We start from the raw sequence: 18,205 nt of genomic DNA on the forward strand, positions 1-18,205 counted from the left end.
CCCCAGGAAGATTTTTAAATATTGAAGTTAAAAGCATCAATCTGGTGCACTTTGAGAGCAAAATGAAGAGATCTATGGACACATCTCTCAACACCCATATGAAACAGAACTGTAAGCAGATTTACTTTTTCTTTATGGATATTTTACAAATTGCCCTTTTAAACTTCATTATTTCTTTACTGTCATATAGTATTTCATACCTGTTTTTCATTTATTCTCTTATTTTTGTATAACTATAATGATCAAATAAACGTGTGCCTTGGAAATAATTGTTTACATTAATGGTGACCAAACCGCTTGAGATCCACTGAGATAACTTAGACTAAAGTTAACTATCTAAACACTGAGAGAGTCCTTAGTTCACCTGAGTCTCTCAGTCTGACAGGAGAGGACTCTCCTCCACTTTGTTGTTGAAAAAGCTCCTTATATCCGTTAGCGTAGCTCGCTAGCACCAGAAGCTAACAACTACGATCTCCGGTACCGGTGCGCTCTCTCTCTCTCGCTCGCGCATGCACACAAAATGGCTCATTCCACACATACACACAGAGCCGAACTTTAATGAAACACAGAGACCCAGATGTAATAGTACTGTATCATCTTATTTTCGAATCAATAATCTTTCAAATGATGATTTTTTTAATCTTTTTTTTTTAATAACCATTTTTCCTCCTGGTCTCTCGCGCCCCGCCCCCCCTGTCATGCCTCTGCGCCCCCCACTTTGGGAACCACTGAACTACAGAGTGTTTGAATGCGTACAACAGTTTTATGATATCACTGCCCCGTCTAAGACACGAGTGGATCTGACTTTAATTACATTTGAGTTGAGTGTTTCCTAAACTTAATGTCTTGCTTAAAATAATACTTCTGCATACAGTATGGCTCGAGAAGCTGACTCAAATAAGGAAATATTGTGATATAATATCATTGATGATGTGATATGAATGATAAGTGCGACACGTCGGCGTCTTCTCTGCACACGGCAGTTTAAACTGTATTTCCTTTATTCTGTAATATAACTTGATAGATTTAAACTCCGCACACTGAGCTCTGATTGGTCAGCAGGCGGTGCTTTCACTGAGTTGATCTATTATCTATAGACGCTGCAAGCGGGCAGCGTCAGGTAAAAAAAGTTATTTAGCCTTCCCAAACCTGAGCCTCACGTGCCACCTATGAGTATATGAGTTTTGTTGTGTTTAGGAACTGAAAAACATTTCAGAATAAGAGCATTTTGTGGAAAATACCAATAATTCCGAAGATATGTACTCAGCTTTATGTGATTTCCAAAGCTAATGTTGCATGGAAAGCAATTGAGATTTTCACAGCACTCTTGTGAATATTATTACCACTGCCAATTACCATTTATTCTACAGAGGTTGAATATTAATAAACAAACACATGAAGTGGCTGCTCTGAACTGAAACAATAACAATTGACAGATGCTTTAAAGAAAAGTAACAGATTTTTCAAACACCAAAATAACCCTCTCTTCTTATTCCCCGCGCATTCTTCACCACCAACCCTGCTCTGTGCACTCCACATGGCACTCTCCACTGACTAAACACTAGTGAGTGTACACACTGTCACCAGGGAGCTCTTCTCTGCAAAAATGGACTCAGGATCATTTCAGAGCTATAAAATGATATTTGGTGTTCCCCAACGCTTAATCTTCGGTACTACACTTTTGAATTGATATATGTTTCCACTTCATCAGGAGACCTTACTATACCTTTCCATAGTTATGCTGATGACACACAGCTCTACATTGCAGACCAGCTGATGCCTATTTAAACTGTATTTCAGATATCAAGCTACGTAAGGATGCTTTTTTCAGCTCTACCGGGACAAAACTGAACCCTTGGTTATTGGTTCTAGTGCTCAGGGAGAGAAACAGGGTTAAAAACGTAAAACTGAATTAAAACCATCTCAACAAGTTTATAGTTTATTATATTTGATCCAGAGCTAGGCTTTGAGCGACATATTAGTAATAAACAAAAAAGGACATTATTTCATGAGTATGGCTATTTCTTCCTCAAGCCCAGAGACATTAATGATCTTATTACGTGTAGAATTGATTACTGTCATAAGATAAGATAGTACTTTATTGTGTAACTAAAGTCAGATTTAAGGGTTGTTTGTATTTCACATCATTAATCCAAATCTGTAATGTAACTTAAATAAATGTAGTAAAAATACCAGGTTAACCTTAAAGAAAGCCCTCAGGATTATAAAAGACCCCCATCACCCCAGCCACAAACTGTTCTGTCTGCTGCCATCTGGCAGGCGGTACCACAGCATCTGGACTAAAACCACCAGACTCAGGGACAGCTTCATCCCACAGGCCATAAGACTGTTAAACACCTGAACTTTGAAACAACGTCCATAACATTCATCTGCTACTTAGTAATTATTTGTCTAATATATCATATTCCAATCACTTGTATATAGACTCTTATTGCACTATTTAACTTTTTACTATTTTGCTATTTTTCTTTTTGAATTTACTTGCACTATCTTTTCTGTGTATCTGTTTTATCGTGTTGCAATAGGTTGCGTCATCCTTGTATGTAAAGGCCCTGACACACCAAGCAGTCACCAGAGGACTCACCGACGCCGACGCCAGCTGTTGCGTCGCCGTGTTCTCCTGCGTCTTGGCCATGTGTCGCACGGGAACACACCGCAAAGACTTCAGTGCGTGAGTGGCAATAACTCTCCTTACCAGCAGGCGGCGGTAGTGTGTATTCGTCATTCAAAAGAGGCAACAACCGGAAGACAGAGAAGAAGAACAGACTGCGTGATATAAACAAACATGTTTCGTGCGGCACTGGAGCTAGATTTGGGTTCTGCCCGCTCTGTATTAATGTCATGTGGATTTTCCTGTCATGTTGACAGGTTATCATCATGTAGGCGTTGATAAAAGCTCATTCTAATGTTGTGTTGTGTGTATGAAGGTACGAAATAAAGTTTTGCATTGCCTGTCGTGCTATTTGTGTTTATTCTTTTAATCACACAGCGATAAGAAATAATAACAATGTGCCTACATAACTGTCAGTTGCAGCCCTAGCATTAGTATTGGTTATAGTAACAGCTACAACATTAAAATACTTCTAGGCAGATTGAGGAGGATAATGGCAGAATGAACAGAGGGGCAGAAACATCCATCTGAATAATAATAACTTTATTTGTATAGCACCTTTCATACAGGGGATTGCAGTTCAAAGTGCTTTACATCAGTAAGAAATAAGATATAAAAATCAGTGTAAAACTAGCAGCAAGAGCAAAGCATAAAGTGGGATAAAATAATTCATATATATATATATATATATATATATATATATATATAGTAATCCCAACAGGCCCCCTTATTTATGGTTTGATTCAGTTTTAGTAGAATATAAAATATATGAATGAATGATGACATGAGCACTTAAAGTGCAGACATACTATAATTATATTGAGGTACTTGAGACTAATCCTGCAACTTTATAGTTCTGCTCCACAACAGTTAGAGAATGAAGAAACCATCACGTATGAAAGGCTAGAGGGGCAGAAAACCGGCTTGCACATTTACATTTAAATCTTGAACAATGAACAGCGGTAGACAGTATCTCATTTAGTATCATCATCCTGCGCTTCGCCGGTGTCCTTCGAGTGCTGAGTGTGCTTGGCCTCTCTCCGAGCGGTGCCGGTGTGGTGCAGATGTTGGATTCTGCCAGGGGAATGCAGGGCTCAGCATCAAAGTGGAAGGACTCCTCGGTGGTGCTGGTCGAGGTTTCACTGCTGGTGCCACCGGGGGTTGATTCTGCAGCCACCGGACGTTCCTTAATTTTTTTTAAATAAATTCACAGTTAGTTGGATTTAATACCATGGCTTCTTAAAACTGTTTACTAAGCATTCATAACAAAACAATACCCTGAAATGTGTGTGCCATTAGTTTGGGGTTTGGTCAAGTGTGAGAGGTACATTGTAGACACATTGTGATGGCTCTATTCAGATGCTAAAGACTGCTAAAGACTTCTAGAAGATTCAGAACACTACAACATATAATCAAGACATATTTTATCATGTATTATTATAGGTTAAGATAAAAGCGTTATTGATCCCATGGTGAATTTCATAAGCTACCCAGCAGTATATCATGTAATTTAGATTAGCTCCTCCTTTACCAGCTGCAACATTAAGGTGATGAGCACATCAATAATTATAATAAAATAATATATATATTATTCTGTTAATGTTATATTTACCACTGTAACCACCAAATGAATGAAAATAATGTTTTTGTAAATGAAAGAAGCAAGAAACACAAATTTGTACTCAACAAATAAAATAGTTACCATGATGAGGTTCGAAGTACTCTCCTTCCTTCTTGTGTAGGGCTCTAAAAACTGCAGCATGCTCAGGATCCACAGCTGTCTGCCAGTCCTTTGTGCTCCACAACTATCTGAAGGGGCAAGTTTCCTGTACTGGGTGTACTGGGTTCGCAGAGAATCCCACTTGTTCCTCAGCTCTTTCTCTGAAGCACACAAATAAACGATGTAAGCATTGTGGCTAGTTAGCATGTCCAATTCATATCTATATGCAGTGCCAAACTGCACAGCTAGCAACAGCTAGCAACAAGATAACAACAAAACACAAGGTTGAAATAACAAATTACATTTCACATTAACGTCACTGTACCCTGGCAAAAAATAACAAGCCAACAGTATCTGCTAAAGAGCTCAATTGATGAAAAAGATAATCTTACCCGAGAAACCAAGTTGCGTTTCAATCTCTCGCCAGAGTCCGGTTTTCACTACTCGGTTCGAATACCTTTTCTCTGTGATGTCGTACAGAGCTGGTCTCTCCTGGATCAAGGTGATGAGCAGGTCTTCGTTTCCGTCATTCCAGATCGCCATGATGAGATGAAAATGAATAGCAGTCTGTGTGTGCCTTCTTAAATCGTTTTTTTACGTCCCTCACTTCCGTTTCGCTTCTCTTGCACTGATTCGCGAGCTGAACAACCAATCAGAGAGATTGCTTGTTCCGACTGCCTGACCCGATGCATGGCCGATTCATGGTTGAATCGGCCATGCATCGGGTCAGGCAGTCCAAATAAGGCGTGTCATGGCCGACGGTGCGGGACACACCAAATTGAGTTTGGGCGACAGGACGCGCTTCGTCTTCCGACTAACGAAAACGGCCAAAATCGGCCTGGTGTGTCAGGGCCTTAAGTGCGAAACCAAAATGTTCCCAAACGGGAGACTTCAATGATGGAGGATCTTCCAGCTCAACTTTATCTGTGTTCGATAGTTCCTGAAATTACTGACTAAACGGAGGCGTGTGGCGCGCCCCGGTCGCCTGTGAGTCGAGCTCATTCTTGGTAGCGACAGCCAATCACGTTCACGTCTGCTACCAAGATTCTACCAAGAATTGAGGGCTGTGGCCAATCAGCGCCCATATTGCTACCAAGAATTGCTCCCGCAGCAACCAAGAATTGACCAATCAGCGTCTCCGTAGGCGGGGCTACTCTGCGGACGAGGGATTCACTTTTTCCCAACATCACAAAAGTAAGTACATCATCCTTTAACTATGTTGTCAATGCTTATAAACTCTCATATTAGATGTATATATTAATATTAACTAAACAACATGTTGCACAGGGACATTTTACTAATGACTGGCGAACCGGACATGTCCCGCCCTAACCGTTCCATGTATGTGATGTTTACCTACCGGTAGCGGATTATTATGTACATGTATCGTCAATTTAATGTTGACATATCTGGCTAAATAACATGCCTGTTTATGACATTACCCAGTTTAAGTTAAGGACTAACATAACTAAGAGCTAGAGAGAATCTCGGACGGGACCGGACGGGGCTTCTTTTATTGTCTTTTTTTTCTCCGTCACCGGTGCAGCGACCGACGTGTTTTAAAAGTGAATTTAGTCTTTAACGCAAGCTTTAACAGCATGATATGAAATACAAATAAAATAAGAGCAAATCAAATCTTGCCCTTGACTGTAACCGGACACCTGTTTTTATTTTACCATTAATTTAAATACTAAACCTCACCTGTAAACAATGAAAGTCCGGGGGGGGGGGGGGGGGGGGGGGGGGGGGGGGACAGTGAAGGGAAGTTACAATGCAGTTAACTCCACCTTATATTATGAAATACTTGTACTTGAGTAGGCAGGCCTGTTTCCATTGTAAGGTACTTTAATACACTATAATTGAGAGGAAATTATTAAATAGTTAGTATGAAGGTCGAGTTTTTCATACAAAATATAGGCTATTTATACATTTCGATTGATTGATTGATTACATTTAAATGCATAATCTGCATTTGTACTAGTTTTTATTCATCTTTAATTTGTATTGTATGTAGTCATCAGTTTTTCTTTGAATCAATGTGTAATCTTTTACAGCTTGTTTATTAAATATTTATTATAAATTACATATTTCTCAGTTTTTAACGGGACAGTATTCTCAACTTGACAGACACTTTGGAAGCAACAAAGGTCAAGAAGTTCTACTCACAAACTGGCTCCAGTGTGAAAGAAGGGCACCGCCAAAAAGAAGACCAGCTTTCCACCCCAAGGTGATGACTGAGACCACCATCCAGCTCCCAGAAGTGAATGTTGCAACTGTCACACAATGGTGAGTAAATAAGCATACTACTGCAAAACATGTATACTTACACTGTAATACTTACCCAATAAAATGCTTTACTGTTCAAAATAATCCCAACTCTTTTTCATTACAAATATTCCCTTTTGTTTATTAATACATGACATGTTACTTGTTGGACGCTTTTATCCAAAGCGACTTACATACTCAATACTGTGGGCAACCCCCACAGGAGCAATTTGGGGTGAAGTGTCTCAGGGACACAACGACATGCTGACTGCAGTGGGGTTTGAACCACCTGATTCGAACACCAACGCTCAACCCACTGCACCACACGCCTCCTAATATTGATTGTTTCATGTTTTCGCAGGTTCAGCAGGCGTTGCAGGTCTCAGGAACAGCAGATCCTGAAGCAGGGTATCCCCGCTCCTGACGCTCCCATGGCAAGACCTGAGAAGCTTCTTGTGGCAATGCAGAAAGGGACATCTCTGTTTTCGGGCAGTTTGGCTGAGCTTCAAACCTTTGTTCTGCCACCAAACACTGCTGGTGAGGCAAAGCTCCAGAAGAGATCACAACCAGTGGCCATCTCCCAGGTCCCCCCACCACCTCCATACTATGCTCTTCCCTTCCTTGCACCGACTCCACCCTTCTCAACACCATACATGGTACCATCTTTGCAGCTTCCTCAAGTGCCTGGAACCTTACAGGTTGTGCCTGGAAGCTCTCAGATGATGCTTCTCAACATGCCATTGCCATCAGCTACTCAGGCACTAACATCCGGTCAGAGTAACGTGCCGTACACCACACAGCAGTACAGGGAAAGACAAGAGGAGAGGGAGCAATCTGGATCAGGCAAAAGAAAATATGTCAAAAAGACAGACGTCATCATTTGCAAAAACTGCAACAAAGACAGGAAGCCACCAGCCCATTTACAGTACTTTGGCAATTGGTACTGTAAAGAATCAGAGACCCATTCCTATGAGGACTGGAGGGCTGTGCTGGAGCAAAGAGGGTATGGGAAAAAAAGAGAGGGGATGCACCTTAAATCACCAAATAATAATAATAATAATAATAATAATAACTTGAATTTATATAGCGCCTTTCATAACCTCAAGGTCGCTTTACAAAGAAACATACAAGGACAAGACATAAAACATAAAAAACATAAACATAAATGTTGTGAGCAGGTGCAACTTGTTCACTTTGTTATATTTTGCACTGTTTTTATTGTATAGTTTTATTTTACACTTTACTATACATATTGTAAGAAATGGTGTTGCTATTATTGCTGTTGTTTAAAATATATAAATACATATAAAACAAGTATGGATGTTTCTGTTTTGAATATTTCATCATCGTATTTCACTTTCATTATTGTTATATTTACTTAATACTTTGTTCTTAAGTTTTAATACATTTATTAAAAGTTGTAATTATAATAATAAATGCACAACATAACAATAATCCTCATACATATTTGTCATATTACTTATATTCTAAGTACTATTCTATATTAAGTACATCTATAGAAGTACTGTACAATGATGTACTTCCTTGCATGCTCCTTAATACTTCACTACATTTTGCGGGGCAAAGATTTGACTCTGAACCTCATTGATTTGATAACATGAGTTACTTTGAAGATTTTGATTCTGTTACAAAGTACAAAAATATAAACAGACAATGAATCAAGAATGATTATGGTGAAGAACTTAAATGATCCATTGATTTTATACACAACCTACCCAATAGTGTGGTAAAATAATAAATAAGCTCCACCTTTACATTTATGCATGTTCTGACATACAAAGGATTGAGCGGGATTCGAAACCGGCTCGCAGGGTGTATTTTGGCTACTTCACGGTTATCAAACATAGACCAACACGCCATGTCCTTGGCGCAGTGGATAGAGCCTTGGTCTGGCGATCAGTTGGTCACAGGTTAAAACCCCACTGCAGTCAGCATGTCGTTGTGCCCCTGAGTCACTTCAAATTGCTGCTGTGGGGATTGCCCACAATATTGAGTATGTAAGTCGCTTTGGATACATGTAATATAAATTTGAAAGCATCTCTGTGACCAGCTCTCATGCCTCTCATCCAATGAAATTACTTGGTCGCTCTATGACGCGTTGAGCCCGATGTCAGAAAATTACACTGCATGCTGTGACGTAGCACCTGGGATTACTTCCAAAAAGTTATTCACGTTCTCAATTTTGTACGTTTAAAGGCCATGTAATGCATCTAACACAGGTGTTTTTTAACATGTAGTTTAGATATCACCAGAATAAAAATAAATAAAAATGTTTAAAGTTTCGTCATAATTAAATGACATATACGTTAAAAACCGATGTTGGTTCCGAAGTTTGCCGAGTACGCCCCCGATCACTCCCGAACGAGCGGTGACGTCACACGTGGCAAACATTGCCATTTGATCAAATCAGTCCAAATGGCAAGCAACGCGATAACTTCAGACAGCGACAGCGACAGCGATCATTCAAGCTCAGATTCGGAGGGTTATCTGGATTCAGTTACAGAAGTAGAGTGAACCAGCTAGCCTTTCACTTCAAGGCATCTTGCCTTATCAGTACGAGCCTCCTGCCCAGCAATCGAACAACGAGGCAGAAACTTGTGAAAGAGAAGCGGATTCCGCAGCCGGCGAGACTCGAGTCGGCAATACTGAATGGTAAATTCTGTTTTATTTAATTTGACCTGCACTAAATGTCGATCTTAATTTGTCATCTGTTCCTCACACGTCCGGCAGATATTGTTTTGTTTTTTAATGTTATGTACAATATTCAGGTGTACATGTCAATGCTGTGAAAGCATGCCCACTGCAGATGAATGTGTATGCTGCAGAGAGATCTGGCAGGTGATGGAACAAATAGACAGTTTGCAACCTACTGACCAGATAGCAGAGTCCTGCATCGGGTCGGGTATCCGCGGGTACCCGACGGGTGACCCGCAAAAAAGGTGATTTGCGGGTGGTATTTTTTCAAACGCTTTTTTCCGGGTTCGCTTCTGGGTAAAACAAAGATGATGCGGGTCCGGTTGCGGGTGTTGCATAATAAATATATTTAAACAATAATAATTTAGTTAAATGTTTAAATCCTCAGACCTCTCCTCCGCGGGACCGAGCATAATCATTTATACTCTGCAGTGCATCTATCTGCTGCTGAGCGCACCACATTCTGAATGGCTGAGGTGAAGCTCTCTATAGCGGAGAATACAGCATTTTCAATAACTCTTCCTCAAGAGCGAAATCCAACGTCTGGGAGGCTTTTGGTGTCATCCTAGATGGAGAAAATAAACAACATCCCAGGCTTTTTGAGCCAAATATGCAACTGCGTGTGTTAATAATTGCACGTTGTCACTGCTTATATATATGCGGGTTCGGGTCGGGTTGCGGATCATGTGCCGGCGGGTCGGGTCGGGTTGCGGAACTAATTGGCAATATGTGCGGGTAGCGGGGCGGGTTCGGAACTGCACGTCACGGGTGCGGGGCGGGAGCGGGTCTTGAAAATCAGACCCGTGCAGGACTCTGCCAGATAGAAGACACCGACGAGAAACCAAGGTGCATTATTAGCCACCCAGGCTTTAGAGAAGGCTGTCTCAGTGTTTGGACACTGAAAATAGCGTATCTTCAATACAAACAACAACACAGAGCAGTTGATGGCCCACTACACCAGTAAGTAAATATTGATTGACCCAACTGCCTATTGCAGCTTTGCTTTCATATAATACTTTTAGTCGCTACAGATATGGTACACTTTTAAAGATACCATTAAACTCTTTCAAGCAGTCAAAAACAGCTTGGCTTTTATTTTTTCTGTGTATGCAAATTCAATGTATGCTTGGGAAAAGAAACAACTACACATGTGAGGAAATATATAAGAGGTCTATGATTCTGTCAAGCAGTCATGTATAACCTCATATTTATTTTGTACAAGTAAAATACAAATATCATGTTATAAGCCAATTTGTAACCATTGCTACATAATAGTACTACATAACATTTTATTTTTCTCCAAATATATTTATAATCTGTATACTTTTTTTTCAATAGGAAGTATCGATATACAGCTTATCGACAGTTTGTACGTTGGTGCTGGGGTGTACTCGGCCCAAAAATCAGAGTCCCGCTGCCTGCATGTGCTGTAACCGAGATACGGAAGACTTACCCTGAACCGGGAGGCCGCTATCAGGGATTTCAATGGCCAAATCTGTAATTTGACATAAGTCATGCAGCTGAACTGGTTAAAATGGTTTCGCATGATGTAAATAATTTACAAAGTACATCATTTACAATATTATTTTTCCAAAGAAACATGTAAATATAACAACATTTTCCAAATCACAAATTTGTAAGATTGTATTAATTTACTGTTTGATAAATAAAAAGGGGTTCTTTTGTTAATTTTTCACTTGTAACATTTGATCTTTATTGCAGTGTACATTAGTCTATTTTGGTATATGTGCGAGCCCACAAATAATTAAAAGTGGTAAAAATAATAAAGATATTCAGACGTAATTCATTTTTGGCCTTACTTATTTCACTTCAACTTTTATATATTTCAGTCACTAGGCAAGTTCACTGTACTCTGGTGACATTTAGCTCAAGCTGGCATAACACCTGTAGTAACTTAATTCTGACCCGAGTTTTGTGCACAATCTTCCAGCACCCATGATCAATGTTTATAGCAATCAGGAAACATTCACAGCTCACAACTACACATCGCTTCCCCATCATGAATTGTTAGATAAAAAAAGTTTAGCGAGGTCCGGTTACACATATGTTGAGCGAAAATAGCGGAAGGATACAAAACAAACAATCCAGACGAGGCTGGTGTTTGCCACGTGTGACGTCACACAGCTGGGTTAATGGCTGGCAAGCTTTTCGCTACCGGAGCGGAATAACACGGGAAAGTGGCACACATTTCATGTTATTTGGGGGGTATTTATGGAAAGAATCATTGATGTTGATATGTCAAATGAAACAGTGGAAAGTGATGAAGCGATTTATTAACACAGAATAACATTTATTTTGGACATTACATGGACTTTAACGTTGTATTTGTTAAACGTGTACCGAACCAAAGGGCCCATACCGAATATTTTCGGTAGAAATACGTATACCGTTACATCTGATAAAGAATTATTGAACTAGTCTCCTTCTATTAATTCTCCAATTCTGTCTTCTGCTCAGGTCATGTTTCTGTCTCTGCAGACAGCAGGCATTTGGCTTTGGAGAGAAGGGATTAGCTGGTGACTGTTTTCTCAGGCTCTCTTCGTCAGCTGTGTCAAGAGATTACCTCCTTCTAAATTCTGAATATGCATGAAGCAAGGTTGTAAACATTTTCAACTACAGATAATGATAAGACTAAACAGGTGAGTCAGAGAGCAAAAGCTAATCCTTTTTTTTCTCCACAATTTGTTTATTGAACTTCTTTTTTAGAAACAAACAAACAACCAAACAGACAGCACAACAACAGTCGGCAAAAAGTGGAATGACAACAGTGCATTCGAGCCGAACAGAAAAAGGAAAAAAAAGGGACAGGACTGAGACAGGACAAATACAGAAAAGACAAAATCAAAAACTAAAGGCTCTGAATCTAAATCCATTATTAATAATGAAATGAAAAAGTCAAAGTCAAACAATGTGTATAATGGGAACAAAAACACAAACACATCAAATAAAACATAGCAATTGTTGGTCAGTCAGCCGCCCAATAATCGCAATCCAACACCGCAGGTCCACCACAGTACAGAGACATCCGGCATGTCCAGCTCCCGTATATACCTGTAGAAGGGGTCCCACATCTTGTGGAATTTCCCCAGGGAGCCCCTCACTATGCACCTTATTTTCTCAAGTGGCTGAATTTAGGATTTATTTTAACCACAAGGTATGTGAAGGGGATATTAGAGACTTCCACATGAGCAATATCAAGCGTCTGGCTCGTAAAGTAACAAAGGCTATGAAGGCTGTCTCCAGAGAAGAGAGTGGCCATGTGGGTGGAGTTACACCAAACAGTGCAGTCATAGCATTAGGAGCAATCGATTTTCCAGTGATTTCTGACAGTGATCAAAAGATGTCAGTCCAATAAGAGTGTAAGACCGGACAAGACCAGAACATGTGTGCATGACTCGCCGGTGCTTGGTGACAGCTGTCACAAGCTGGGTCCACCTCCTTATATATTTTAGAGAACCTGACCTTAGTGAAGTGCGTGCGATGCACAACTTTGCACTGAATCAGTCCATGTCTAGCACAAATAGAAGATTTATGTAGCGCAAGGGCTTCTTTCCAGAGTTCCTCAGAAATCTCCTCCCCAAGATCTATTTCCCAAAGAGATTTAATGGAGTTCAGGGTAAGCAGACGAAGAGAATAAATGTGAGTATAAATACACGTCATCATTCCCTTCAGAGTAGGTACCGGCCTAAGGAGTGTGTCTAACGGCGAGTCAGTTGGGTGATTAGGAAACTGAAGAAATCTATTGCTAACGAAACTGAGGAAATCTATTGCTAACAAAACTGCGAATCTGTAGATACCTGAAGAAATGTTTAACTAGGTAGTGCAAATGTATCAGTAGCTGTTGGAAAGACGCAAATGTGTTGTCAATATAGAGGTCTTTGAATGTTTTAACGCCTTGGTTAAACCAATTAGTAAATGCACCATCTACTAAGGATGGAGGAAAAACATGGTTTGAAGTTAAAGGGGCTAGTGTAGAGTATGTTTGGAGATCAAAGAAACGTCTGAACTGATTCCAAATTTTCAAGGATGTTTTGACAATTACATTTTTAGTATAAGCAGAGGAGGGGCTCTTAATGGAAGAGTGAGCCAATGCAGAGAGAGATACTGGACTACAGGAAGCAGCAGAGGCGCGGGAAGGTATTTTGAGTGGAGTTGCTGAGGTGCTGGACTCCAGTGAACACTATTACGGGCACTATAGAGCACGCACAAAAAAACTCCCCACACGCAAACACACAGTAAACCCGCGACTGTTACAATGAAGGCTCGATAATCAGCTCACGGCATATAGGCAGGGGTAAAGTGCTATTTTTTACGAGTGGGGAGCGGACCTCACCTCCTTTAGGGGGGTCCGGGGAAGATTTTTTTAAAATATTGAAGTTAAAAGCATCAATCTGGTGCACTTTGAGAGCAACATTAAGAGATCTATGGATACATCTCTCAACACCCAGATGAAACACAACTGTAAGCAGATGTTCTTTTTCTTTATGGATATTTTACAAATCACTCCCCTTTCAAACTGTATTCTTGTTTTACTGCCATATAGTATTTCATAACTGTTTTTCCTTTATTGTCTTACTTTTTTTTATAACTATAATGATCATATGAAGGTTTGCCGAGGAAATAATCTTTTGAATAATTTTTGGCCAAACCGTTTGAGACCCACTGAGATGACTTAGACTAAAGTTAACTATCTAAACACTCAGAGAGTCCTTTAGCTCACCTGAGCCTCTCAGTCTGAGAGGAGAGCTCTCCTCCAGCTTGTTGTGGAACAAACAGCTCCATATGTCCGTTAGTGCAGCTAGCTAACCAGATGCTAACAACACGGTCCCTGCTGCTGGCACCGGTCCCTCTCTCTCTCCCCCTCTCTCACACACACTAAATGCGCTATTTCCGCACACACACAGAGCCGCGAGCTTGAATGACACAAGCACACTTTTATTTCCATGCAACTCTCTGATTGGTCTGGTGTCTTGCCTCTGTTGCATTCACTGAACACGGGAAATTACAGTCCTGCCATCCTTTCTAGTGTCTTGATGAGGTTCACGTAAAGCACGGTTAATGTATTATATTATTGAGGTAGAATTGTCCGGGGCTACAGAAAAAACATTCGGGGCAGGCCAAAATATTATTTTAACAACAATGTGGGATTTATTGGCTACATATTACACAGATTATGCATAGCGGGAGCAGCAATAACCGTCAAATAATAATTCAGACAGGGGAGCTCCGCCCCCCCCTGCCTGCCACTAGGGGGTGCTGCAGCGCCCTCAGCACCCCCCTTCCCGCGCCCATGGGAAGCAGCCTCCATTTCAAGCCAAACAGGCAGAGAGTGCTGTGAGTCAGACTGCAGCAAGGCCTGTATTACTCTCAGATTGGCAGCCCAATAACAAAACCTCAAATTCGGCAGAGCAAGTCCACCAAGTGCCTTTGGTCTCTGTACAAATTGCTTGCGTATCCTTGGGGTTTTCTTGTTCCAAATAAAGTTCGAAATAATAGTGTCAGTTTTGCGAAAGAATGTTTGAGGGAGGAAAATGGGCACACATTGAAATAAATATAAAATGTGGGGCGTGTATTCATCTTGATGGAATTAATTCGGGCAACCAGAGACAGATTCAACGATGACATGCGAAGTCTTATAGGCGGGACGGAAGGGGGGCAAAATTTGCTTTATAAAGATCTTTAAATGTATCAGTCACCTGGATCTCGAGGTAAGTGAAGCTGTGTAGTGCAGTTTTAAATGGTAGACTATGTATAGCAGGGGTTCCCAAAGTGTGGGAAGGTGAGCCTCCCCTCAGAGAACATAGTCACAGCCGCGCCCCCCCTCCCAATTATTATTGCTATTATTATTATTATTATTATTATTATTGTTGTTGTTGCTATAATACAGGGGTATTCAATTGCATTTGAAAGAGGTCCAGTAAGAGAACATGTCATAAAATGCTCTGTTTTCGCTACCTTTCTCTTTTTTGATTGGCTGAGCGTCACCTCCTTAAAACATTAAACAATAGCTTTTTTAAACCTCTTTATATTTATGTTTTAAACATGTTGAGGTTAAGGATGGCAGCTTCCTCATACGTTGCACTCGGAGAGAAATAGTTGAGACGGAGATGTCTTTAGCCGCAGGGAGGAGTAACGTTTCACCAATGTTTTGAGGTTTACCTGCCTTAGCTATCCGTAACGCCACTCGGTATTTTGTATTTGTATTTGTATTAGGGCTGTCAGTCGATTAAAATATTTAAATTGCGATTAATCGCATGATTGTCCATAGTTAATCGCGATTAATCGCAAATTAATCGCACATTTTTTATCTGTTCTAAATGTACCTTAGAGGAATATTTTTCAAGTTTTTAATACTCTTATCAACATATGAGTGGACAAATATGCTTTATGCAAATGTTTATTATCATTTGAACAATGACAAATATTCTCATGAATATTAAACACAACAACCTCTAAACATTACAAATATTCGCCTCAATTCCATCTGGAACCTCTCTCATACAATAATACAATACAAAGTGTGTGCTTGTGTGCTTGTGTGTGTGTGTGTGTGTGTGTGTGTGTGTGTGTGTGTGATGGATTGTTGGAGCTATGTGCAACCATGTATGTGTGCAACTCAAGGCATATGCTTGAACGGGAGCTGCCTGGACGCTGCAATCATGTTGCGCACACTATCCGTGCTGAGTGTGCTGACTTTTCCCACAATGTCCCACTGTCTCACTACCTGCATAAAGTCAAGTGCTCAGCGAAGTTGTCAGCGAAATGTCACTCCTCTGTTTTCATTTAAACAGCTCCTTATATCCGTTAGCACAGCTAGCTAGCACCAGATGCTAACAACAACAACAATACACGTAAGGTCTCTCTCTCGCGCCACACATACACACCCCCTCCCGGTCCTCCCGATGGCCAGTCGGTGCCTGCCGGTGAGCGTCGAAGTGTGGTCTGCCGCAAGCAGACGGCAGGAGCGGGGCTGTCAGCATCAGCTTGTAGATGGTATTTTAAACTCGATGCGCTCTGAAACTACGGGGCGGCCGAGGACAAAAGATCCACATGCGTTAATCGCGTTAAAATAATTAGAGGCGTTAATTTTTTTTTTGACAGCCCTAATTTGTATACTTTGTATTTACAGTGCTAAATGTGTCAATGACATTTTTCTGTGAATGCAATTCCTTGAGCTTCCAGTCAAAAAACTCCTGTGGCTTGGTCACCAAACATGGGTGTTTCATCTCAATATGACGCCGGAGTTTACATGGTCTCATACTGTCATTAGCTAGCACCTCGTTGCAGATAACACACTGTGGCAGTGGAGTGTCATCAGGACCGGTCCATGAAAATCCTAGCTTCAAATAATCATTGTCATACTTCCTCCGTTTTCTGACAGACGCTGTCTCCTCTCTCACTTTAGGTAACTTCACTAAAAGTCTATCCATATTTTGCCGCTCGCATACAGATGTAGCGATTCATTTCAGACAGTTTGAAACGTAAGGGCCGTGATTGGTACGTGATCTGCCCTCGCTCAAGGGAAAACCTCCAGCTTGACTTGAGACCGCCCCCGTGATAGATAAACGTAATTATAATGAAGCCAGCTGCAATGGATCATTGATCCACCAGGGGGTGCAGTGGGGTTCCACACTGGAGCTCATGTGAAATAAAGTGAGATACAGTATGCTGGATGTACAGCGGAACTTTGTTAAGATCCATATGTCACGGATATCATACTACTGTGCTAAATAAGAGACATGTAATAATTTACAAAACATCACCATGTTGTTATTTAACAAAATAATTTTGTTATTCGAAAAAAACGAACGGGAGGAAATGCAGCCCGGCTCTCGATTTTTAATCCTAATTTAATCATCATCTTCACCACAATCATTTATGTTTATGTTCGCCGAATTGACATGAAATCACTGACACATATAAATATACTGTATTCAACTTCATTAAAACGCTATTAATGTGCCTAAACTCAGTAATTCACCCAAAATATGTATATTTTAATGGAGCTTCGTCGGTCTTTCAGGATCCCAAAGTGTAACGGAGGGATCCTCATCTGGATGAAGGGTGTTATTTTCCCCATAAGGAACAAGTCGCTGCAAATTATCCCGCTTATTACATGGCCACATTCTCAACAAAGTAACGACATGACTCCCAATATTAATTTAAATGCTTTTATGGATTTAGAAAATGTTTTTATTGATTTAAAAAATAGTTGTATGTATTGATTTAAATTGACATGCATCCGCTAAGAAAAATAGTCCGTTGTTACCGTTTTTTAAACAGTCTGAATGAAACGGCAGCTCTCAGCTGTGTATTTACACAACAAATGGCCCATCAACCACAATTCTCTCCCCCCCTCCCCCCCTGATCTTTCTTCTCCAGCAGCTAAATTAACAGTAGGTTACTCTGAGTGACCATAGACTGTATGTGACAAGTTTACAGTTAGTGACGTAACAAGACCATAAAAGCAGGTTGAAAGCAATACGGGAGGTAAAAATAACTAGAATAATTGTGATTTATTTATTGTGGCTTTTATGTTTTTAGGTATAAAATGTTATGTAATTCAGGCTTATAGTTCACCCTTCTCTAAAATCCTTCAACAATGACAATATTCATTGTAATTTAATAAATCCTTCCAACACACATTGTAAAAAATAGCCTACTGTAAGTTAAGAAATCATTTCAATATGTACATCTTCTGATGTAACAACAATAACATTATAAATAGTAACATAGCTGAACATGGTATTGCACATTTAGCTTTGAGTGTTACTGACCTGAGATGTTTTTATTACATGAATTAAGGTGACTGAGGCTTTTTAACATACAGGGATGCAAACTCATCAGGTATG

General features: G+C 40.3%; 1 protein-coding gene across 5 annotated transcripts in view; it reads right to left on the reverse strand.

Annotated features, from left to right (window-relative positions):
• The window catches only part of minar1 (membrane integral NOTCH2 associated receptor 1), a 154,148-nt gene that overhangs the window by 2,184 nt on the left and 133,759 nt on the right, over positions 1-18,205 (reverse strand). Inside the window, exons 4-7 of one of the 5 annotated variants that reach the window (XR_013805312.1) lie at positions 6,519-6,625; positions 4,745-4,867; positions 4,335-4,513; positions 2,606-3,818 (exon numbers count right to left, since the gene is read on the reverse strand). The exons of 2 other annotated variants lie outside the window; for them this stretch is intronic. Coding sequence is in view for 1 of the 3 variants with exons in the window: in XM_079665328.1 (XP_079521454.1) it covers positions 6,515-6,625 (111 nt within the window). In the remaining 2 variants the exon portion in view is untranslated. Of the gene's footprint in view, positions 1-2,605; positions 3,819-4,334; positions 4,868-6,096; positions 6,626-18,205 lie in introns of those variants that run through there. 2 more of the 5 variants (XR_013805313.1, XM_079665328.1) reach the window with 2 other exon arrangements.

This window comes from Notothenia rossii, assembly GCF_949606895.1.
Source record: "Notothenia rossii genome assembly, chromosome: 2".
In the NCBI taxonomy this organism is placed as follows: domain Eukaryota; kingdom Metazoa; phylum Chordata; class Actinopteri; order Perciformes; family Nototheniidae; genus Notothenia; species Notothenia rossii.